This window comes from Corythoichthys intestinalis, chromosome 22 (assembly GCF_030265065.1).
Source record: "Corythoichthys intestinalis isolate RoL2023-P3 chromosome 22, ASM3026506v1, whole genome shotgun sequence".
Taxonomy (NCBI): Eukaryota; Metazoa; Chordata; class Actinopteri; order Syngnathiformes; family Syngnathidae; genus Corythoichthys; species Corythoichthys intestinalis.
The window spans coordinates 12,940,985-12,967,282 of record NC_080416.1 but is presented as its reverse complement, the minus strand read 5'-3'; the positions used below and the strand labels follow the sequence as shown (position 1 = coordinate 12,967,282).

The 26,298-nt window shown below is 38.1% G+C and overlaps 2 protein-coding genes across 2 annotated transcripts in view; one reads left to right on the top strand and one right to left on the bottom strand.

Annotated features, from left to right (window-relative positions):
• Nucleotides 1-26,298, bottom strand: part of zgc:63863 (uncharacterized protein LOC393372 homolog) — a 158,742-nt gene that overhangs the window by 58,771 nt on the left and 73,673 nt on the right. The gene's annotated exons all lie outside the window — the stretch shown is intronic.
• On the top strand, nucleotides 7,036-21,430 carry LOC130910429 (transcriptional repressor scratch 1-like). Its single transcript, XM_057827727.1, has 2 exons — nucleotides 7,036-7,625; nucleotides 19,354-21,430. The coding sequence occupies exons 1-2, from the start codon at nucleotides 7,505-7,507 to the stop codon at nucleotides 20,154-20,156; spliced, it is 924 nt and encodes a 307-aa protein (XP_057683710.1). The 5' UTR covers nucleotides 7,036-7,504; the 3' UTR covers nucleotides 20,157-21,430.

The following is a 26,298-nucleotide window of genomic DNA, read 5'->3' as shown; positions in this document are numbered from 1 at the left end:
CGGATTTTTGCTATGTAAGTTAGCCAATTGTTATTTTGTTTTAATTAGAAACCCTTATTTTATTTATTTTTAAATGCTGTTTGAGGCTTAGCTCAGGTATTTTAATTTTTTCATACCCGATTAGTCGAACTAATTAATCGATTACTTGACTACTAAAGTAATCGATAGCTGAACCACTTCTTCGAATGTAATTTGTTGAATGTGAAATGAAAAATTATTAATGTGCACAATTTGATCCATACATTGGAGTTTGTCCTCCTTCATCATGACTTCTTTATCCAAGATGCTGACTGTTTAAAGTTGCATTACGACTTGTACTCTGATCAAATATCATCAGTTTGGAAATCGTGGTCATTTTTTTCCCGGGGTGGGGTGGGCATGAAGTTAGGGGGGTATCAGGTGCTTTGCGTTGTCTCCTCCTTAATGAGCCACATGTGAGTAGTTAAGGAAGGACCCATCTGATGTGCCCCACTCGCCTCATTACCAAACAATACATATTAATGGCCACCCTCGCCCCGCATACATTGCGCATACATATTCATACAGCCCGCATATGGATCACCGCCACATGCACGAATGACTGTCTTTTTACTGCATTTTTGCTTTTTCTTTTAGCGTCGCGATCAATTTTGAATGCCACTGACAACGAATGACTTCCAATTCAGAGGCAGTTTACGAGTGTGGTTGCCAAGCTTGAAGTGAATGTTTCTGAGGTAAGAGTTTACTCATATACAGTGGTATGAAAAAGTATCTGAACCTTTTGGAATTTCTCACATTTCTGCATAAAATCACCATCAAATGTGATCTGATCTTTGTCAAAATCACACAGATGAAAAAAGAGCGTCTACTTGAACTAAAACCACCTGAACATTTATAGGTTTTCATATTTTAAAGAGGGTCGCATGCAAACAATGACAGAAGGGGGAAAAATAAGTAAGTGAACCCTCTGCCTAAAGAGACTTAAAGAGCAATTGAAACCAATTTTTACCAATCACTTTAAGTCAGGTGTGAGCCCAATCATTGATGAGTGGTTTAAAGCTGCCTTGTCCACTATAAAAACACACACTTGTCTTGATGAGAAGCATTGTCTGATATGCATCATGGCTCGGTCAAAAGAGCTGTCTGAAGACCTGCGGTCAAGGATTGTTGATTTGTATAAAGCTGGGAAAGGATACAAAACCATCTCTAAAAGCCTGGATGTTCATCAATCGACAGCCAGAGAAGGTTTCTACAAATGAAGAGTTTGGCACTGTTGCTTCTCTCCCAATGAGTGGCCGTCCACCAAAGATGACGCCAACAGTTCAGCACAGAATACTCAGAGAGGTAAAAAAGAACCCTAGAGTGTCTGCTAAAGACTAACAGAAATCGCTGGCACACATCTATGTGCACACATCAACTATATGTAAAACTATGGCCAAGAATGGTGTTCATGGGAGGACTCCACTACTGTCTGAAAAAAATATTTAATGTTCGCAAAAAGGCACTTGGACACTACAGAAGTTTTTGCAAAGTATTTTGTGGACTGATGAAACCAAAGTTGAATTGTTTGGGAGCAAAAATGGAAGGAAATTGGATGGCTTGTGTGGAGGAAAAATGGAACAGCTTACCAACATTAACACCTCATCCCCATTGTGAAGCATGGTGGAGGGAGGATCATGATTTGGGGCTGTTTTGCTATCTCAGGGACTGGACAACTCGCAATCATTAACTCATTTTCTCCCAAAAGCGTATAAATTTGTTCTATTTTTAATTGTTTCAGTGTCCCCAAAACATATTTATACGTCTTTTACGTTTTTTTTTTTTTTTTTTTAACAAGAGTCATCTCTAGGTTCTGTTGCACCTAAACTGCAATGCACAATGCTCAAAACTCATTTTAAAGCAATAAAACTGGCCACTGAAGGGCACTAGCGCATTTTGTAAGAACTCATCTCGGGCCAAGAGAGGAAGTGAAGAAAAAAAAATAGGAAGTTGGAGGGATCTTGAGAAGACGCGTGCGAATTTGAGAAAAATGTGGAGAACAATCGGAAAAAAGGCAAACGACATTGGAGGAGTGTTTTGAAAAGAAAACGAAACCATCGTCAAAGAAGGACTAAAAAAAATCTATCTTGTTGACACAGATGGTGACGGCCACAACAGCGTCAGGTTCCACATGCGTTCTGCGGAGCTCACGTTGCGTTACTCCTGAGCCCGAGGTTGAAACCAACGATGAAGATGATGAAGATTAAAAAAGTGATACCAATCTTGATCCGGACTCATCAGATTACTGGGAGCCACCTCATTCACAATGTTATGTGCGCAAATAGTTCAACAGCTCAATAGTTTAGTTATGTGTAAATAAATTGTTACTTTGCGATCAAAAGCTCTATTTGTCTTGTTGTTTATGTTATTTTGTAGAACGAAAGCATTATTCAGATATTTGGGATGTCACAAAAGTAAAAAATAGCTGTGTTAAAGTCAAAGTTATGCTTGCGGTATGTAGGCTTTTACAAAAAGCATAATTTCTCTGTTTTTTCATCAGAAATTGGAAAATTGCTCAAATTAAGCTTTTTTCTAATGCTGATTTCTAAAGAATGGAAAAAGATATGAACTAACTTTTTTTTCTGCTGAAAGAAGAGAGTCTAATTTTTCTTTTGGTGGGTTCCATATTTGTATAACAATAGAACAGAATATTCTGTGGGCCTTGCAAAATCAGTCAAAATCCAGTAAAACGGCCGGGTGAAAATGGCTGGGAGTGAATGAGTTAATGGAAGAATTAATTCAAAAATTTATCAAGATGTTTTGCAGGAAAGCCTGAGGCCGTCTGTCAGACAGTTAAGCTAAAAAGGCGATTAATGCTTCAACAAGACAATGATCCAAAACACAGAAGTAAATCAACTTCAGAACGGTTTCAGAAGAACAAAATACACATTCTGCAGTGGACAATCGAAGTCCAGACTTCAACCCCATTAAGATGCTGTGGCACGACCTAAAAACAGCGATTCATGCCAGACACCCCAGGAATCTGACTGAACTACAGCAGTTTTTAGAGAAAATGGGCCAAGATTAGTTCTGATCTTCTGTTATTTGCATACTATCCTAAATAAAATATGAAAACCTATAAATATTTGGGTGGTTTTAGTTCAAGTAGACGCTCTTTTTTTCATCTGTGTGATTTTGACAAAAATCAGATCACATTTGATGGTGATTTTATGCAGAAATTTGAGAAATTCTAAAACGTTAAGATACTTTTTCATACCACAGTGCATCTTACTAAGACGTTACTGCCTTTTTAATAATGATAAAATTCTACTTTTACCTGACAGTATGTAAAGCTATGACATCAATCTGACCGTGAAATATATTATTCCCATTATTTCCTATAGGGGAATCCTTCCATAACCCACATTGACCTTGTCTTTGTCCTTTCGGAAGCCCCCCCTTCTGCTTATTTGACTCTAGTTAGCTTCCAATGTAAAGTCATTTTTCCATTTAAGTGGGGGTCTTACTCATTTGGACGGCGCTTTAAAGAGAAAGGAATGAAAAGTCAACAACCTCCTGTCCATTGTGTTTCCTGAGAGCCTTTTACACACGCACAAATACACACACACATGCGCGCCACTGATTTCAAGTCTATTATTATGCTAATAGACCTCCACATGTCCGCACACACGCACACGGAGTAGACAAACAGTGCTGAGCTCAGCAGGAAAAATCACAACAAGGAGGGAATTATTTTTAGCATTTCCTGTCGGGTGAGCGTGTGAGATCGATCCGACTAACAAGTTTTATTCAATATCTGTTTGTTTTGTGTGCTTGTTTTAGTTTTTCGAAGGAAAAATTAGATGGTGAGTGTACGCACAAGGTTAGTGTTTAAAAGGGGAAGAAAATGGAAAGTTAAAGCCAAGGACTTTAGTTAACAGATCTTACATAAAGCGCACGCGTCACTAGATTACATCACACACCGTCATCAAGCCTCTCTGCATGAGCATGAATGAGGGGGGTAGGGCTGTGTTGTAGCTGCAGGGAAAAGTCACTTTGAGTGTAAACATCCAAAACGTTGCATCGCTGCTGAGTAACGTTCATTTTAGTTATTTTTTTACAAGAGGGAAAAGGTCTGAAAATTGAATTATGATGCTTTGGGAGAAGTCTAATATACTGTAATTTCCCGAATATAAGGCGCACTCGTGTATAACGCGCACCCCAAATTTACTTGTAAAATCTAGGGAAAATTATTGTACCCGTGTATAACGCGCACCCTAATTTTAGCACCAATAAATACAAGAAAACAGAGCTCGTGTACAGATACAGGAATGTCATTTTACTGACTGGTGAAACACAGCACAAGCATAGCACATTGGTAGTTCAAAACATTACCGTAAACTGACAATATTTACGGTAATAATATGATTTGACAACTTCTCCAACTTACCAGAATCCAGAAGAAAACAAAACAGATGTGACTTTTCTTTTAAAGGCTGCTGTATAACTTGCTTGTTTCATCATGATAAATAAATGTTTCTTCCATGGATAGATACGGTAAAATACAGTGGGGCAAATAAGTATTTAGTCAACCAATAATTGTGCAAGTTCTCCCACTTGAAAATATTACAGAGGCCTGTAATTCTCAACATGAGTAAACCTCAACCATGAGAGACAAAATGTGAAAAAACCCCCAGAAAATCACATTGTTTGATTTTTAAAGAATTTATTTGCAAATCATGGTGGAAAATAAGTATTTGGTCAATACCAAAAGTTCATCTCAATACTTTGTTATGTACCCTTTGTTGGCAATAACGGAGGCCAAACATTTTTTGTAACTCTTCACAAGCTTTTCACACACTGTTGCTGGTATTTGGGCCCACTCCTCCATGCAGATCTCCTCTAGAGCAGTGATGTTTTGGGGCTGTCGTTGGGCAACATGGACTTTTAACTCCCTCCTCACCCCGTGGCGTCAAAATGATAACAAGAACGGTGAGCAAAAATCCCAGAACCACACGGGGGGACCTAGTGAATGACCTACAGAAAGATGGGACCACAGTAACAAAAGCTACTATCAGTAACACAATGCGCAGACAGGGACTCAAATCCTGCACTGCCAGACGTGTCCCCCTGCTGAAGAAAGTACACGTCCAGGCCCGTCTGCTGTTCGCTAGAGAGCATTTGGATGATCCAGAAGAGGACTGGGAGAATGTGTTATGGTCAGATGAAACCAAAATAGAACTTTTTGGTAGAAACACAGGTTCTCGTGTTTGGAGGAAAAAGAATACTGAATTGCACCATACCCACTATGAAGCATGGGGTGGAAACATCATGCTTTGGGGGCTGTTTTTCTGCAAAAGGACCAGGACGACTGATCTGTGTAAAGGAAAGAATGAATGGGGCCATGTATCGAGAGATTTTGAGTGAAAATCTCCTTCAATCAGCAAGGGCATTGAAGATGAGATGTGGCTGTGTCTTTCAGCATGACAATGATCCCTAACACACAGCCGGGGCAACAAAGTGGGAGTAAAGGGTCACACGGGGTAATGTTGCTTAGAGTGCTGCTGCCTTTTAGTGGGTAAATGAGAAGCAGCATTTAGTGTGTAAGCTACTTCATATGCTGGTGGCAGTACTGCTGACCAATTTGTTAAGTCTGTGCGGGCCAGATGTTATTGATTTTATGACAGAGGCTGGGGGCCAGATGAAATTTTTACCACGGGCCGCATTTGGCCCCCCGGCCGGACTTTGGACGTGTTTGGTCTAGCGAGACCCAACGCTGCCACCAGAGGGCAGTGCATCCTCCATCATTACACAAAATACAATACTTTTTGGATAGTTATTTTGAGATTTAGGGGTACTTAAAGGGTTAATTCGGTTTATGTCGCCAGCTTCGGAAGGGAACTCGTTCGTAACCCGGGGACTACCTGTATTTAAGTTTTATATCGGAACAAACGAATACCACTTATAACAATTTTTAAAATTCTGATAAATAAATTAGAGCTGTCAAAATTATCGCGTTAACGGGCGTTAATTAATTTAAAAAATTAATCACGCTAAAATATTTGACGCAATTAACGCAGATGCCCCGCTCAGACGGATTTAAATGACGGTACAGTGAAACGCTCATTTGTTAATTGTGTTTTATGGAGTTTTGCTGCACTCTGCTGGCGCTTGGGTGCGATTGATTTTATAGGCTTCAGCACCCATGAGCATTGTGCAAGTAATTATTGACATCAACAATGGCGAACATTAAGAGGGGTTTTAATTTAAAATTTCTATAAATTGTACTAATACTTTTCTTTTAAGAACTACAAGTCTTTCTATCCATGGATCTCTTTAACAGAATGTTAATAATGTTAATGCCATCTTGTTGATTTATTGTGATAATAAACAAATACAGTCCTTATGCACCGTATGTTGAATGTATACAGTATATCCATCTTTTGTCTTATCTTTCCATTCCAACAATAATTTACAGAAAAATATGGCATATTTCATAGATGGTTTGAATTGCGATTAATTGCGATTAATTACGATTAATTAATTTTAAAGCTGTAATTAACTTGATTAAAAAATGTAATCGTTTGACAGCCCTAAAATAAATTATTAGTTTCATTTACAAAAAATATTATTGAAAATATATGTTCATGTTTTATTTTTTTGTTCATTATTTTATATTTATTGTTATCATACGAAGCATGCTACTTCTATTGCGACTATAAAACCCATTATAATTTCCGTCATATATTTATCCTTTCTTCTCAGTGTGGCTCTAATGCTCCAGTCTTTCTCGTCATACATTTATTCATCACTTATTTTTAATTTGTCTCATTTTCAGTGTGGCCATTTTTCTTTCATCCTACCGTTTCCACTTTTTTTTTTTGCAAAGCCCCTTTTTCTCCCCTTTAACTGCCTTATAAATCAGCGCCGAACGCTTTCAAAGTAGCTCATTAAATCCCTCCACGCTGCTCCCATTGGGCCCGATACGTTCTCTCTCTCTCCCCCTCCGTCTCCATCTCACTCCTCTATATAAGGGCAACAGCTGGTCTCGTGCACCAGAGAACCGCCGCAGCTTCACGCACGCCGAGCAGCAGCAAAGGCAGATGAAGAAAAAGAGGAGGGGGAGGAGGAGGAACGTGAGGATGTGTTGCTCTTAAGTGTGCATTTCTATGGAAGCAATAACGCACTTAAGAGGAGTTATTATGACAGAAGGACGTTTCAGGAAGTCTTTTGGACCTTGCTGAACTTCTAATTTGCACTTTTCAGGGTAAAGAGACCTATTAGATTATTTCACACACTGGAATGTGCCTGACTTGTGCTGCCTTTGTGGTGCTGAAGGGACAGCGACAACAACTTCCTCGCTTGAAGGAGCTGACCGGTTCTGAATTACTCCACAGGGAAGAGGAATTAACTCACAGTAAATGTATTTTACACTCCTGGAATGTCCCTGCTGCAGTTTCCCGGGAGGAAAAACTTTTTAAATAACTTTTTATAAAGTGTAAAGTTGTAAGAGTGCGTGTAAGCGTGTGTGCGTGTGACTGCCATCATGCCTCGTTCTTTCCTGGTGAAGAAAGTCAAGCTAGATGACATTTCGGCCGCCGAGCTGGAAAGCTCCTACTGTCACGGTCGACGCGGGGAACTGAGCTTGAGATTCCATCATCATAAAGGTGAGTTGCACACACACACATTATTTAAATCCTCAGATTGCTGCATTAGTCATGACTGCCTGAGAAGGAGGTCAAACTCAGGTGACGGAGAGAAAGTCAGAAAACCGTGAAATCTTGCGCTTGTGGAGGAGATGCAAAAGTGCCAGGATATTATTTCTAAAGTGTGCTTTAAAAATAAAAGCTCACGTGCTAGAAAGATACACGACAATAAATTGCAAACTATTTCGTCATTCTTTGCAGGCGCGACGTGGCGGCAAATTTTGCTGACTCGCCACGAAAGACTTGAAAATTCAGCAGCAGTTTCACTCAGCAATGGGAAATTTAATAGCTGGGTCTATCATGAGGAGACATAAAAGTCTCAAGGGGCTGGGCTTGAGAAGACACAGGAAGTCGGCCATTATCTGTCATTATAGAGAGAAACTTGTGTATCAAATTTGTGTCCTTGACAGATTGCCAATCCGAAATTCTTAAAAAGAATGACCAAATATGTCTAAAAATGTGCACTTGACAACAAAATGGCTGACTTTTCAACATGGATTCTAGAATCTTTGCGCGTATAAATACGAATGTGGGTTATCATAATTACCGTGATAGACCAGTCTGATTTTAAACTCATTAGTTGCCATTGCCGCTGATTGAGGTCAATGGTAGCCAATGACTTAAAAGCTATGATAACATTAAAAAGTGTTGTCGGAGTTGAAACATTAACTCTTAAGATTTAACTTTGAATTTCCTGTATATTATATTCTAGATATTACAACATTTTTGAGAAAACTCTCACCTCAGAAATGTTCATTCCTAGGTTTGCATCTAAACTAATTGTCTGCCACTGACGGCGAATAATCACTGCCAACCCTCCCAGTCAAAATGGAATTGACGTCTATCACCGTCAATGGCAGCTAATGAGTTACAAGCTATGATAACACTAAAACGTGCTGTCAGAGTTGAAAAATTAACTCTTGATATTAAAGATGTAACTTTTAATTTTCTGCATACAGTGATCCTTCGTTTTATTGCCTTTTATGCAGGGCCGGCCCAGCCTATACGCAGACTATGCAGCTGCTTAGGGTCCCTGACAACTAGGGGGCCCCCAATCTGGCAATTGTTTATTATTATATTATATATGTTTATTTATTAATTTATATTCTATTTTGTTTACTACTGTTTGTTTTATTTGACTATTGTGAGTTTTGATTCTTAATTTCAAGCTTAAAAAATAAAAGTTCCTCCTTAACTTCTTTTCCTCTTTTAGAAAAAGGTTTGGTGCTATCTACTGTAAGTACTGACAATCATTTGGGGTGAGAAGTTTGAAGCATGCAGTGCAGTGCCCCGGTTTAATGGGGACCGAACACGCTGCGATAAGTGAAAAACCGCAAAGTAGCGCACCAAGCGCCATCCCACAAACATGCAATTTTTTTTTTTTTTTTTTTGTGTGTTCAATGTGTTTATTCAGATTTAGCATTGGAAAGAGATACATATAAGACATGATCCCCCCCCCCCCCCCCCCAATGTTTAGTTTAAAAAAAAATTATGGATATACCGTATTGGCCCGAATATAAGACGGCCCTGATTATAAGACGACCCCCTCGTTTTCAAGACTCATGTTTGAAAAAAGACTTTTTGAACACCAAATTAATTTTTATACAGAAAATAATTACAGTACATCCGAAACAAATGATTATAACAATACATTTGAGAGAAAAAGCATGTTATTTTGCCTCATTCAAATCTTAATATCTGAACATTTAAATATGTAAAGTGCAATCACATTCGTAAATGAATGGCTTCTGGTTTTTGAAATGTAAATAAACCAATCTATTGTGATAAAACAATAAAATTGCAATAACTGCATTAACCATCAAAGTGAAGTCTAACTGTAACTGTAGTCTTGAAACAAATCTAAATAAGGAAAAACATTGCAGTAAAATAATGCAAACTGGTTAAACTTGAGAAAGCTGAGATTTGTCATGAAAGAACATCGCTTCAATGATATCTGGCGCCATCTAGCGTCGGGAATGGGGTGAGTAGCTGAGATCTATCATGACAGAACATCTCTTCAATGATATCTTGCGCCATCTAGCGTCGTGAATGGGTATAATGTCAAGACCGCAAATATAACACGACCCCCTCTTTTTCAGTGTTATTTCAATGCAGAAAACACTGTCTTATATTCAGGCCAGTACGGTAAATCTGCTAATAAATGGTTTTTAATGCACTCCAAATGTAATAATAATGATAAGTTTTAAACACGTTACTGTCCTACGAATAATTTTTAAACAAGAATAAAGTACTGTAGTAGAAAAATGCTTGACTTTATTAAATGCTTCTGTTCCCTCCCTTGCCTGTGACTTTTGGAGTGTCATTTGGAAATTACAAACCGCTCAGGATCACTTTTATTGCGTTTATTGCTGCGAACACAACACGTCCGACTGCCTCGAACATCGCCATACACACGCATTCATTCCAGTGCACGCTTCCTTATCCCCCCCACCCACGCATGCACACACAGAGCCTGTCTGTTCCAAGGCAGCACTCGTAACACTTCATTGAGAGAGTTTATTCAAACCCTTTTATTTACACACAGAGTTGCCACAGCAACTGTTTAACAAGTTAAACGATGACTGACGCATGCGGCACTTTTTAAGTTAGTGACTCACAAACACACAAACATCTGTCAACATTGTTAAGTTTAATTAGCAACTCCAGTGCAGTGCCTGACGAACAAAGAGTTGGGGGAGGGAGGGAGGGAGGGAGCGAGAGTGAGACTACGCGATTGGCTCGGGACAGCTCATCTGTATTTTTTTTTTTTTTTAAATTGAAAAAAAAATCCGCAATGAACTGAGGGCGCGTTTGAAGCACAAAGTAGCGAGGGATCACTGTATTATCTTCTAGATATTACAATTTTGAGAAAACTCTCACCTCAGAAATGTTCATTACAAGGTTTGCATCTTAACTCATTGTCTGCCACTGACGGCGAATGATCGCTGCCAGCCGTACCAGTCAAACGTCTATCACCGTCAATGGCAGCCAATGAGTTAGAAACTATGATAACATGAAAAAGTGCTGTCAGAGTTAAAGCATCAACTCTTGAGATTAAAAATTTAACTTTTAATTTTCTGTATATTCCAGATATTACATCAATTTTGAGTAAACCCACCTCAGAAATGTTCATTCAAAGGTTTGCATCTGAACTCATTGTCTGCCACTGACGGTGAATGATCGATGCCAGCCCTCCCAGTCAAAATGGAATTGACGTCTATCACCGTCAATGGCAGACAATAAAGTAAAAAGTGTGTTTTTTAAAGTTAAAAATAGTGGATTTCTCCATTTTATTGGTTGCTTTGGAACATTTCCGCCCTCTATTGGGGAAATTAATAACAGCACCACTCACAATGAAAGCAAGGAAGCAAACATAGAGGCAGCAACAACACTGCAAAAAGTGTTTTTAACGTGAAAAATTGTGGCTTTCGCCATTTTACTGGTTGCTTTGGAAAATTTCTGCCCTCTAGTGGGGAAATGAATAAGCGCACCACTCACAATGACAGAAAAAGGAAGCAAACAGAGGCAGCAACAACACGGCAGGCCTATTGTGCCCCCACGCTCCCATGTTATAAATATAACACGACTTTGACTCGAGCAAGTGACGCTTGTTGCGCGCACGCCGCTGCAGTGTTTCTGTCAAGTCGGCATATTTTCCCGGCAGCTTACACGCTTGAGTGCGCGGCATTTGAAGAAGCACTCTGCGACCTACATGGAGGCAAAAGCACACAAGTGCGCATTAAGTTGCTCGCATCTCTCTCAGCCATCAACATTCTTCTGCCGTCGCATTTCGAAATGAGTTTGAACATTGCAGAGCCTGAAATCAGTTTCACTTAGCAATGGGAATTATATATGATACAAATGCCTGTAAGGACACAGGATGTCAAGCCATTTCGGTTCTAAGTGGGAATTTGGGGACACTGAACGATCATGTTTCAGTTTTAACTATATGTTTTATACTTGTATAATATATAGAATAACATTTTAAATGTTTTTTAAATAAATCTCACCTTAGAAACTTTCCCGACAAAGTTTGCATCTGAACTTATTGAATGTCATTGACAGCGACAGATGTCCAACAACCCGATGCTCCGTGAACCGTTCAAATTTATAAATTTCGATTCCTTACCCTGAAAATAGCTGCCGAACACCACGAAGAAGAAGCCACATGAAGCGCGTGTTTGTGCATTGAGCCCATACATGTAAATTAAAAAATCAGTTACATTGCAAAACATTCTCACCTCAAGTGATGAAAGCGAAGCAGTGAAGAAATCCGGTGTCCACTTCGTCACCAGCTGCCAGTGAACCTTATCTTTGTTAGACAATTCTTGCATACAGCAAAGTCCTTGTTCACCTTACTTCCTTACTTGTTGGTGTAAAATCTAAAGTGTGTCCACATGTGTGATTTGTAGCAATATTTTTCTCACTTTTTCCCACACCGTTCTCACGAAGCTTTTTTATTTTCTTCAACCCACTTGGAACTTCCTCTCTTCTTCTCTAGACGACTTGTGCGCACTTTACCTTCACCGCCACTCTTGAGCGCCCCTAGTGGACCGCCAAGGAATTGCTCAACAAACATTGAGCAGTTTACAGCATCCATACTCCATTGTATGGCCAATAGAGCTGGGAATCTTTGGGCACCTAATGATTCGATTACGATTACGATTCAGAGGCTCAGATTCGATTATAAAACGATTATTGATGCACCCACCTCCTTTTTAAAATTTTTTATTTATTTATTTATTTATTTATTTATTTTATAAATGTTTTGTACATTAGTTCCAAAATTGTTCAAAAATACTCTCAGGCTAAACCAAACTACTATTTCAGTATCAAGTTAACATATAGCAGTAAACAAATATACAAAAATAACAGTAAATAAAAAAACTCCAGTCCCCATTCTGTATTAGCAGCTTTAAACTGCATTCAATTAATTTAATGTTGTGAATCAACTGTTAAAGTTGTTAAAATTGCTCCCGTTATTCCATAATTTCCCTTTTGTCTACTTTCGACATGTAAAAAGTTTTAAAACTATTTTAAAGATAGATTCAAGTCAATATTTTACCGATTTAGGAGTATTTTAGATAAAAAGTTAATTAGGTTTGCTTGGAAAGTTTGCTACAACAGCCTTGCAGGGAAGTGTACTGCTTTAAGATGGCGGCCGTTTACTAACGCCCGCATCTAGCTTTTTGTAGGTGTGCTGCTAACGCTACCGAATCTATAATGCATCTAGTCCTATATAAATGATATCTACCGTAACATTATGTGGATGTACTTTGTAGCAGCTTTTCGGCAGCAGTCAGGTATGTTGTTGTTTTTTTATCTCGTGGCATGAGTTGAGCTAGAGCCGTGAGTTGAGCATTGGCATTACCCGAGGGGCCGGGTAATGAGAAGCATGATGTTTAGCTACTCTCGCTCCGCTCCTCATTGAGTGTGTTGTACTTCCGCTTTACTTGGCATATTTCAATAATCGAAATTTGGATGTTTGTGAATCGTTCTCGAATCTTCCACGGCCGAATCGCGAATAATCAAAGAATCCGAAATTTTGCACACCTCTAATGGCCAATATGTCACATGAAAGTATCGATACTTGGCGGGAGCATATCGATAACCGATCGGGTTGCAGAATATCGCGATATATCGCTGTATCGAGATATTGTCCCACTCTTACTACGTACTTTATGTAGCGCGTTGCCGCCTCCATTAAAATCAACAGTATTAAAAGCATTTTTTGTTTTAGAATCGGTTTTGCAAATAAGAAAATCCTTATTATTTTCGCTAATCTACATCAAATTATGATCAAAAGAATTCATACTAATGCTTCATCGTAGCTCCTAGCTAAAGTAAACGTATGTAAAATGCATAGCGGCTCACAGCTACCTTACCCCTAAGTAATATTTGTGACTTTTTCTCGCTTTCTCATATCTATGCGTTCAAGCTTCATCTACTCCCAGTGAACATGTGTTCTACACTGCAGGAGACACTATCTGTCCAGAACGCTCATGCTTACTGCTTGAGAAGGCAGATATCATAATTTTCCTCAACAAAATCTGTTTCGATTTTATACTGTACCTGCTGATAATCTGGACTGAATTTTACAAGTTGGCTTTTTTTTGTTTGTTTGTTTAATTCTCTGCACTAGGTTAGCCCATTAGTGAGAGCTCAATAACATGTTAAAATGTCTGTTGCATAAGACACTCTAAAACATAGGCAAAACAATACATGTAAATGTTTTCTCTGTGAGCTTTTGAAAAATAAAATAAAAATCTTATAAATCCTAAAATAAAATCTTGTGAAAGTGCACTCCTGTGGAAGGAAACTTCATCATATTCAAGTTCAAAGACTGATATTTATATACAAGTTAAAAATAGCCCTGTGAGAAATTCATAGTTAACTGAAAGTCAGGGCCGGCCCAGCCTATACGCAGACTATGCAGCTGCTTAAGGCCCCTAACCACTAGGGGGCCCCCAATCTGGCAATTGTTTAATTTATATTCTATTTTGTTTACTACAGTTTGCTTTATTTGACTTTTGTGAGTTTTGATACTTGATTACAAGCTTAAAAAAATAAAAGTTCTTCTTTATCTTCTTTCTTTCCTCTTTTAGAAAAAGGTTTGGCGCTATCTACTGTAAGTACTGACAATCATTTGGGGTGAGAAGTTTGAAGTATGCAGTGCAACAAGTATGCAGTTTCACAGTACACTGTGACGAAATGGTGGGCCAAAAATATGGGCCCCTTTGCATTATTTTGCTTCGGGCCCCCAAATGGCCTGGCCCTGCTGAGAGTTCATATAATTTTAAACATAATCGAGAAGTTAAGAAATGAAAATAAACTATGCAATTTTTTCGACCCTGCCTATTAAAAGAATCGGAATCGAGAATCGTTTGGAACCAGAATTGAAATGTAGAATCAGAATCAGAACCGTTCAAATTCAATCGATGCCCAACCCTAGTAATAATACAGCATGTCCCTCAGCTAATGGGTTGAAAGCAAACTTGTCCTGGAGGTTTTGTCTGCTGCAATTCAAGCATGGTGAAGCCATTTTATGAAAGAAGTAAAAAGTCATATTACAGGAATTTAGTCCTAATTTTAACATATGAATGACAAACTCCAACAACTGTAAATGCAACAGTCTATATTTCAGGTAGCCAGTGCATACACTAGAAGGAGCAGTACAAGATACGTTGAATGGAGGCGTAAACGGTCGTCAACAACAAATTTAAAACAACAGAAAGCTGATTTTAGATGCAAGTGAATTAATTAAACCGCATTGTTTCCCCTCCATGAATTTAACACAGCTTCCACACAATCTGGATCTGTGAGTCAAGCTTCCTGTTTGCTAAAACGAACACTTGGTCATCTTTGCAAACTTTACTCATGCTCTATAAAACACGCGCACACACGCATTCAGTCAAGAGTGCAATTATAGAATATTCATGATTCAAAACGTCAAGTCTAAGTCTCGTTTGCCTGCGCCTTCCCTCTCCAAAAATATCCGGTATGCGTGTAAACAAGCAGCTTGACCTCCACCCTCGCCTTCATCCCCACCGTCTTTCGCCCCCCAGTCGCTATTACCGACATGGATGCCTTTCTCAGAAGTGAACGGTGAAATGATATTACCAGCACAAGAATCTCAGAGTGCGCTAATTGAAATGGAGGAGCTATTGATCGGCACGCATCCTGTGGAGCCGGCTCGCATTCATTCGACACTTAAGGTCCGTTTTGTGCTGACTTGTAAGATAATCGGGTGCACTGTGCGAATGGTTGGGTGCACTTGTAGAATGAGCTACATGTGGGCATTGGAATAGAACTGCGCAAAAAGTTTTTTGTATGTATTTACTCAAAGTATAATTTTGAAATGGGCTCATATTAGTTATCATGGTGTAATAACACCTTAAGCAAAAATATTGAGATATTACTATCTACCGTAATTTTCGGACTATAAACCGCTACTTTTTTCCTTCATTTTGATACCTTTGGCTTATAACCCAGTGCGGCTTATTTGTTCATTTTTTTAGGCAACACTTTATTTGACATCGGTGGCATAAGACTGTCATAAGATCATCAAAATTATGACATGCCAATATCATGGACATTACTGAATGCTTATGTCATTAAGTGTCATTCGGCAAATTATGTCACTAACCCAATTTTTGTCCATCTTTGATCTTTGGCGTCCATCCAAAAGTGAGATTATTTGCCGGATAACACTTAATGACATCTGTTATAAGCATTCATGAATGCTCAGGACAGAGACATGTCATAATTATGATTGTGTAATGACAGTCTTATGGCACCACTGTCAAATAAAGTGTTAGCAAAAACCATAACTAGCAATTGATGAAACAATTGGAACAGTAACTGAAGAAATATTTAGCACAGAACATGATTTTTGATTGTTATTTACATCTGTAGCGCTGCAATGCATGCTAAGAGGCATGTTGGATGACAACAGTCAACAGCAGGTGGCAGCAGAGACTGTCTCCCCCAAGGGAGCAGTGATGGCCAAATGAAGCTTCTTGAAGCAATAAAGCTTTGCACTAATTGGTTCAAAGTTTAATGATGGTTCATTTGATCTTATGACAGTCGGTCGTATGATGCCGCTGTCTAATGAGGTTGTACCGGTTAATATAAATGTGTAATATTGTGTATAATATAATGTGTAATAAAAATAATGTAAATATCCCATGATACAGTGAGGACAGCTGCGGCTTATAGTCCAGTGCGGCTTATCTATGAACAAATGCCGTTTTCGTGCCAAATTTGGTGGGCTGCGGCTTATAGTCAGGTGCGCCTTTTAGTGTGAAAATTAGGGTAAATTAAAGCTCTAAAATGTATTATTTTGACAAAATGGGAAAAATTGGGAGTTAAAAAAATGATTCCCATTGAAAATTAAGATCCTGCCTTCCCTTCCCCCATCTTAACCGCGGCTCCTTTACCTCAAAGGCACCAACGTACCGCTTGTTAAAGTTCCTGTGACACCATAAAAAAAATTAAATCGCTAATTATGCGAATTAAAATCATATTTTGAGACGATTTGACTGTATATAACAATTTAGCAAAGCGCAGATGACGAGAAATGACTCTTTCAATCTGCCCTTTAACTAATCCTGTCATTATGGCGCTATGGCGCCGCCATCTGGGTGATAACATCAGCAGAGTAACGATTTCAGCTGATTTAGAATTCAGCCCAGTGGAGGAGGAAGATTCAGAACGAGGAAAATGCGACAGAGAGAGGCAAAATGTCATCATTGGTTTTATCTCTCTACGGCAATATTTTTACAGGATATTTTCCCCAATTGCTAAATAAATGGTATGGTCATGACAAATAACTTGTGCTAAATGGAATATGAAACATTAAAAATGCATTTATTCGATACGACAAGGCTAAATTACTGCATAATGGTCAAAACTGCCTACTTCTTAACCCTCCCGGACATTATTTTATGCCACCTGAGTTAGTCCGGCTTTTATCATTTCCCTGCCCCAGCCTCGGAGACTGAGGAAAGAGGGTAAACAAAACAGGAGGCGTGACAGCTAGGCAACATGCTAACCCGAACTGAGCGGCTCTTCTAAGTCTCTTCCTCACCTTTCATACACGAAAAATCACACAAAACTATCCTGACTCATATCACACACGGCGGCGGGGGTGATTGTCTTCACCAATCGGCCAGGCCCCGGTGGCGAGTATTATCGGCTTGTCGTCCTGCTGCGGCACCTGCAGGCAGGCAGTGCTCGTTGCCGGGGACGCAGAGGGGAATGAACGCCGAAAATGGCGCATTCTCGGTAGACAAACCGACAGACGTTGGAGCGCGGGGCTGCCCAAGCAGAGTATATTGCTCTCTAGGCGGGCACGTGAAGAGGACCGAGGGGGGTGGAATTCTCGACACAATTGAGAACTGGAGGCAAGAGAGGGGGGCCTCCCCGTGCCCAAGCCGATGATAGCGCTCTATGGGCGGGCACGCGATGAGGACCGAGGGGGGTGAAATTCTCGACACAATCCAGAACCGGAGACAAGAGCGTAGGGCTCCTCGGGCCCAGGCCGAGGATAGCCCTCCATAGGCGTGCACGCCTTTATCAACCGGCAACCATGGTGTGCGACAAGCCGCCAGTCGTCGGCAGAGCATTGTCACCTACAAAATGCAAGCCACCTCCTTATTAAAACGTTTGCCATGATTCCAGTATTTGACATAACATATAACACGTAGCTTACTCACTTTTCATCTGTCTAATGGTCTCTAGATTGTCGGCTAAGCTAGCGGACTTTGCTATGCAAGTTAGCCAATTGTTCTTTTGTTGTATTTAGATCCTCATTTTTTTTTGTTTTTAACCTCAGATATTTTTATGAAAGTAGATTTGTGTCTTTATTAATCAATCAAACAAAAAGTCGCTTCAATCAAAATATCTTTTCCATAAAAGAAGTCACCTAAATAAAAGAAAAAAATGTTTTCAAAGAAAACAGTTTTAATTAAATTACAATTAAATTAAATAAAAATTAAAGAAATAAGTGTTCAAATGCAAATTTCTGAGTTTAAATATTTTTTTTGCATTCAAAATTTTTTTTCTATGATTGAATTTTATTTTTTATTTTTTATTGAAGTGATTTTTCTTTAGAATTTTTGTTTTTGTTTCGAAGCAATTTATTTTTTGATTGAATAATAAAGACACAAATGTTCTTTGCCTAAATTTGGACCAAATGCAAAACTACATTACTTTAATCCAAAAAGTTGTTTCAATCAAAAAAACTTGAATTCAATTAAAAAAAAAAAAAAAAAAAAAAAAAATAGTTTTGAAATGCATATTTTTGAGTTTCAAATTTATTTTTGTACTCCAACACATTTTTTTGATTGAAGGGACTTTTTTTTTTTTCATGTATTTCATTTTTAAATCAAAGTGCAATTCTGCATAATCTGAAGAAAAACTCTGGATTTTTTATTTTGTATTCATATTTAATGCTGTTTTGAAAGTGCAATCTTAGCAAGCCACCTCCTTATTAAAACGTTTGCCATGATCCCAGTATTTGACATAACATATAACACGTAGCTTACTCACTTTTCATCTGTCTAATGGTCTCTAGATTGTCGGACTTGTTTTGCCCATTGTTCACGGTGAATAGGATCTTTTGTTAATCCAAAAAGCCTCACACCACTCTCCCTGGTGTAGCAACAAAAGCCTGCAGCACACTGGGCTGGCGTGACGCAGAAAACAAACACATTAATCCGCAAATTCAGCTGAATCCGCAGTCCTTCTGCATACTGTAGTAATGGCTGTATTGTGAAAATGATTAGTCCGCTGATGTCACATTCGCAATCTTCCTCAATCCAGACTCCAGAAGTTGCTAATTTTCATGGCGCGGGATTAAAAAAATTGAATAAATATATCCATCGCTTCCACACAAATCCATTCAATAGCATAAAATATCGCGTGTAATATGAAATAAACATGTTTTTTTTGTGTCACAGGCACTTTAAATCTAGTTTGCAATCTGTGCCGATGATGAATGATAGTCTCCAATTTTTTCCTACTCTACTGTATATAGTTTCTAATAGAAAACTGGGAAGACACTTGGATGGGATTGAGTTGTGTCATACTTTAGTCTTCAGCAGGATTTATAAATAAATCCCGAGTCAAGATGTTCAAAGCAGTCGGCGTCTTCCTTCCTCACTGAAAGCTTCATGTGTGTTCTCAGGTTACGAGCGAGATTATCTGACCCCGTCCCCGTACGATGATGCGGCGCAGACCGATTTGCCATCAATCTCCAAAGCACCCTCTTCCCCAGCCCGCCCGTCCATCATCTACAGCCGCATCGATGGGGGCTACTCGGGCGGCCTTCACAGCGACATCCACGGCGACTCGGACCAGCCGGACAGCCCTCGCTCCGAGGTATCGTCGGCGGCCAGCGGCTACATCAACGGGGACGCCGCTATCGGCGAGGCCTATGCCGTGGACGCCTTCTTCATCGTGGACGGCCGCTCGAGACGGAAGAACATCGCAAGCGCCGACGGGTCAGCTGCGGGTGTCCCGGGTGTCCCGCAGAGGCACTCGTGCGGCGAATGCGGCAAGACCTACGCCACCTCGTCCAACCTGAGCCGCCACAAGCAGACGCACCGCAGCATGGACAGCAAAATGGCTAAGAAATGCCCGACCTGCGGCAAGGTGTACGTATCCATGCCGGCCATGGCCATGCATTTGCTGACCCACGACCTCAAGCACAAGTGCGACGTGTGCGGCAAGGCCTTCAGCCGCCCGTGGCTGCTGCAGGGTCACATGCGTTCGCACACGGGCGAGAAACCCTTCGGCTGCGCGCACTGCGGCAAGGCCTTCGCCGACCGCTCCAACCTGCGCGCGCACATGCAGACGCATTCGGCGTTCAAGCACTACAAGTGCAAACGCTGCGACAAGACTTTTGCGCTCAAGAGCTACCTGAACAAGCACTACGAGTCGGCGTGCTTCAAAGGGGCCTTCTCGCCCATCGGCTCGCTAGGGGAGTGACCGACGTACGCTTTCGCCACGTGCGATTCGTCTTCCAACCACGCAAAGGTTCACTTGAGGGCACTCGAGATCAGTAGACTTCCCTTCCTCTGAATGAGGTGTCGCTTGATCGTGCAGTTTCAGTCAGGCAGAGGAGCTCGGTGCGTTTAGTACCTTCGCTTGAACTTCAGTCTTCAATTCCACCATCACACCGCAGTTAGAAAAACTAATAGAGAAATGCAATACAACATCATCCAGAGGTGTTTAGAATCAATATTTATCTAATAGCGTGGGAAGAAAACACTAAAAAAGCGGATTAATTCCATCATGACTCACAAGAGATGATGAAAGAAATCCACTCAATCGCACCAATTGCCTGATGTAAACATCACGTGATCAACAGAGCCCAACAGAAATAATACGCAAAAATATTTTGCAATAACACAATAGAAATAAACACAAAGGCTCAAAATAACACACAAATTCTACTTGGTCATGAGCAGTAACTACCACTATGCACAATAGAAAGCGCCACACACAACTGAACTAGAAGAATGAACTCATCAGCTGCCATTGACGGCGATAGACGTCCAATCTTTTTGAACTAGGTTGTCAGGGATCGAATGGATCAAATAGATTGAACATCTATCTAGTGCTGCAACGATTAATCGATTAACTCGAATTATTCGATTAGAAAAAACCTTCGAATCAAATTTTACTGCTTCTAGTATTCGTTTAATTAGAGTCACTATGTAATGGTTTCTTTTGAAAGTGTTTGCATTTAGTTTTATTGATTTAGGTTGATACAGTGTAACAGTGGATATGACATAACTCATTTAAAGTGGCTGAATCCAGTTGCTCTCTGTTAAGACCAACATATGGTAAGTTTTTGTTTGAGCTAATATGATTTTTTTATGCATTCGTAATTTAGTTTATCAGTATATTTAGCCAATTTGGGGAGTTACATGTTTGAACAATTTGTTAAGAGCATTGTAAAAATACGCTAGCATTTTATAGCATTTAAGCTAGCGGACTTTTGCTATGCAAGTTAGCCAATTGTTCTTTTGTTGTACTTAGATCCTCATTTATTTTTACTTAGATCCTCATTTATTTATTTTTTTAACCACAGATATTTTATGGAAGTAGATTTGTGTCTTTATTAATCAAACAAAAAGTCGCTTCAATCAAAATATATATTTTCCATGAAAAAAAAGTCATTTAAATTAAAAAAAAAATGTTTTCAAAGAAAATAGTTTGAATTAAATAAAAATTAAATTAATTTTAAAAAAAATAAAGAAAAGTCGCTTCAATCAAAATATATATTTTCAATTTTAAAAAAAAACTTCAATCAAAAAAAAAATTGCTTTCAAAGAAAACAGTTTTAATTAAATTACAATTATATTAATTAAAAATTAAAGAAATAAGTGTTCAAATGCAAATTTCTGAGTTTAAATTTTTTTTTGCATTCAAAAACTTTTTTTCTATGATTGAATTTTTAAAAAAAAATTTTCTGATTGAAGTGATTTTTGTTTTGAAATTTTTTGGGTGTTTGAAGCAACTTATTTTTTGATTGAATAATAACGACACAAATGCCCGTGCCAAAATGTGGCCCAAATGCAAAACTACATGTCTTCAATCAAAAAAGTTGTTTCAATCAAAAAAAAAAAAAAAAAAATTTGACTTCAATCACAAAAAAAAAAACAATCAAAGAAAAATAGTTTTCAAATGCAAATTTCTGAGTCTCAAATATTTTATTTGCATTCAAAAACTTTTTTTCTATGATTGATTTTTTTTTTTTTTTAATTTATTGAAGTGATTTTTCTTTTGAATGTTTTTTTTTTTTGTTGTGAAGCAATTTATTTTTTGATTGAATAAAGACACAAATGCCCTTGCCAAAATTTGGACCTAATGCAAAACTACATTAATTTAATCAAAAAAGTTGTTTCAATAAAAAAACTTGACTTCAATCCAACAGCAACAACAAAAAAAATCAAAGAAAAATAGTTTTGAGATGCATTTTTTTGACTTTCAAATTTATTTTTGTATTCCAACACATTTTTTTGATTGAAGTGACTTTTTTTATTGAAAATATATATTTTAATTGAAGCGATTTTTTTTTTTTATTGAAGTAACTTTTTTTTTCATAAATTTATTTTTAAATGAAAGTGCAATCCTGCATAGTTTGAAGAAAATTTTGATTTTGTCTTCGTATTTAATGCTCTTTTCTTAGCAAGCTTTGGTTTTACATCACCTGAAATTGATTCTGCAACGATTATTACCTGTTTATTTGAACTAACTAGTTGATAGATTAATCGACTACTAAAATGATCGATAGCTGCAGCCCTACATCTATCGCCGTCAATGGCACTGAAACATGATCATTTATCATTCATTACCATAAGCAAGCACAAACGGCATCGGAAAAACGATAAACCCGAATACGAGCCAGTCAAGCAGACAACACAAGAAAACCACCAGGGTATTTTTTTATTTCATTTACGTTGAAAGGAGGGTTCCTAAACTGTGGATCGGAACCCAAAATGGGTCTGTTTAATTGTAAAATGTACGTCTTCTGTTTTTATCATGGATTTATATACGGTACACATTATTAGTAAGGCAATATACTCAATATTTAGATTAAAAACAGTATCTCTTAGCTGCCAGTGTTAGTGAAGACATTCAAAATGTCAAGGCCTAACTTTTAAAGGAACTTTGTAAAAAGATTTTTTTATGTGTCACCACAGTATTCCACTTTTATGTGTTATTTATTTATTTATGTTTTTACGCCATTAATTTGCACTTTAAGTGAAGATTTTTTCCAGCTTCTTTTGGGGAAAAAATGCCAAAGCATTTAACACTTTCGAACTTGTTTTGCCTTTATTTATTCTTTTTATGTCATTTTAATAATGAACTGCATGCAAAAAAAAATGAACACAACAGCCTAAAAATGAAAAACTATGCCAGTTTTATGAATATTTTAATTTGTTGCCAAAAAAAACCAACAGCATTTTATGTTTTTTTTTCACACCTGATCAAGCAATAACGAATTTGTTTGTCATATTTTCTGTTACTGTACGTGTAGTGATGAGACATGATGAAATATCAGGGAGTTTGCAAACCATGGAGGCTATATCAACAGTATATATATCTATATATTTTCATTACATGGTCTCACACACACAGAGAGACTGCTGTGATACATTTGAGGCCTTCTCCGCTGAGGCGATCGATTATGGACACGTTATGCATGAGTTACGGACAGGAGGGCTTTTTCCTTTTTTGTACATGCTTTTTATGCACTGCCTGCCTTGTGTTATTCGAAAAGTATAAGTAGAAGAACGTAGAAAGTACTACCGTTAAGCCTCTGGTGCTGGAACAAAAATGACACAAAAATTAAGGCTCTAAAAGACTTCCGTAATTTCCGCACTATAAAGCGCAACTGGCTATAAGCCGCCACCCACCAAATTTGTTAAGAAAACGGCATTTGTTCATAGATAAGCCGCACTGGACTATAAACCGCAGCTCTCCTAACTGTATTATAGGATATTTACACCAAAAGATATTAACCGGTAAGACTTTTTTTTTAAAAGCAGCATCATATGACTGTCATAAGACCAAATGAACCATCATGAAGCTTTGAACCAATTGGCTGCAAAGTTTCATTGCTTCAAGAAGCTTCATTTGGCCACTGCTGCTTGCTTCGGGGAGATAGTCAACCTCTGCTGCCACCTGCTGTCAACACTGTTGTTGCTCAATATGCCTCCTAGTATGCATTGCTGCACTACAGATGTAAATAACAATCAAAATTCCTATTCTGTGCTGTACTGTTTTCCTGCCGAGTGTGTATTACCACCAAGTTGTTGTCCTTGTAGATGCTACAATCTTTGCTCGTCCGTCAATGTTCATTCGAAATTGTTGGAGACTTTATTTATTTATTTTTTGGAATAATTTTTTTAAATTTTACAGACGAAAACATTTTTGAATAAACGTCGACTAAAAGAAAAATAAATAGATGAAATCGGATTGAGTTTTAAGACAAAAATATATTGAAATGACTAACATATGACTATAGTATGACGAATAACTATTATTGGACAAAAGACAAAAGACCAAAAAAAAAAAATGGCCATAATTTTGTTTTTGTCACAAGGCTTTTTTTTCATAATATTCCAACTTTACCAATCTTTATTCCTCGTAATAGTATGACTTTTTGTTATTAACAAGTCATATTTGTGTCAGAATTACCGTAATTTTCGGACTATAAGCCGCTACTTTTTCCTTCATTTTGAATCCTGCGGCTTATAGTCCAGTGCAGTTTATTTGTTAATTTATTTGACTCAATAGGCAACACGTCTCCGAGCATGCATTGCAGCGTTACATATGTAAACAGCAATCAAAATTCCTGTTCTGTGCTAATTATTTCTTCAGTTACTGTTCCAGTTGTTTCATTAATTGCTAGTTATGGTATTTGGTAACACTTTATTTGACAGTGGTGGCATAAGACTGTCATCACTCAATCATAACTATGACATGACACTGTCATAAACATTAATAAATGCTTGTAACAGATGTCATCTAGTGTTATCCGGCAAATTATTCCACTTTTGAATGAGTGTAAATAGAGTTAGAAACATAATTTGCCGGATGACACTTAATGACATCTGTCATAAGCATTCAGTCTTATGAAAGTCTTATGATGCCGCTGTCAAATAAAGTGTTACCAATTACCATAACAAGCAATTAATGAAACAAATGGAACAGTAACTGAAGAAAAAATTAGCACAGAACAGGAATTTTGATTGCTGTTTACATATGTAACGCTGCAATGCATGCTCGGAGACGTGTTGCCTATTGAGTCAAATAAATTAACAAATAAACTGCACTGGACTATAAGCCGCAGGATTCAAAATGAAGGGAAAAAAAGTAGCGGCTTATAGTCCGAAAATTACGGTAATTCTGATACAAACATGAGTTATAAATAATAAAAAGCCACACTATTATGAGAAATAAAGATTGATAAAGTTGTAATATTATGAAAAAAGTCAATCTTGTGACAAAAACAAAGTTATGGACAGTTTCGTTTTTGGCAGAATTTTTAATTCTCATCTTAGTCTTTTGGACAATAATACTTATTAGTCTAATAATAGTCATGTTTTAGCCATTTCAATATGTTTTTGTCTTAAAACTCAATCCAATTTCATCTATTTGTTTTTGTTTTAGTCGACACTTATTCAAAAATGTTTTCGTCTGTAAGATTAAAAAGTTTTAGTCCAAAAATAAATAAATTCTCCGACAATTTCGAATGAACATTGACAGACGAGCACATATTGTAGCATCCACAGGACAACAACAACTTGGTGGTAATACACACTCGGCAGGAAAACAGCACATTATTTTCAATTAATTATACCCACCTAGAACCCACGAACTGTATGTAAAAAAGTTTAAAAGGATGCTCGCCGTTAGCATTAGCCTAATGCTAACAAGAACATGAATGCTATACTAACGCTACAAATGACATTTAGTCTGTGATGATCGCTCAGCGCAGACTTCTAAAGGCTAAAGCAACATTGCATATTCTCTCTTGCCAAGATAAGAAAACAAATCTTACTGTGTGTGTTTCAAAACAAGCAAGCCTGGAGAGCACACTGGTGAGTTGGGGAGTGCAGCACATCACAGGAGTGACACAACCAAACACTGCTACGATGTCGCATTGTGAAAATGTGACGGAAACTATGGCGCATTTCGTTTCGTCTCTGGCATTTGTCTTGTTATGTTTTAGACTCCCAAGCTCGATATCATCTCTTCATTGTCATGAAAAATTTGTTCGTTGACGAAATATTTTCGTTATCATCACCGTTGACTAAAACAACACTGGTTATGGCAAGTTAGCGATATGAACATTTTGTCCCGCTACACCAAAAACAAGCTTATTTCTATTTGAATAGCGACCAATCATTTGACTTGCGGTCAATGTTTCAGCACCAGAGAGCCCCAGCAAAACACTTTTAGACGACACCGCTGTAGTCTACTATAGCCACGAGCTAGTTCAACTATTCTTCTAAGGAAAGCACTTCTTGATCCTCTTAAAAATTGTAACTTCTTGAAACTTTTTTTTATTTTCTGTTTTTTTTTAACGTGAGTAGCACAACAAAAGCGTTTA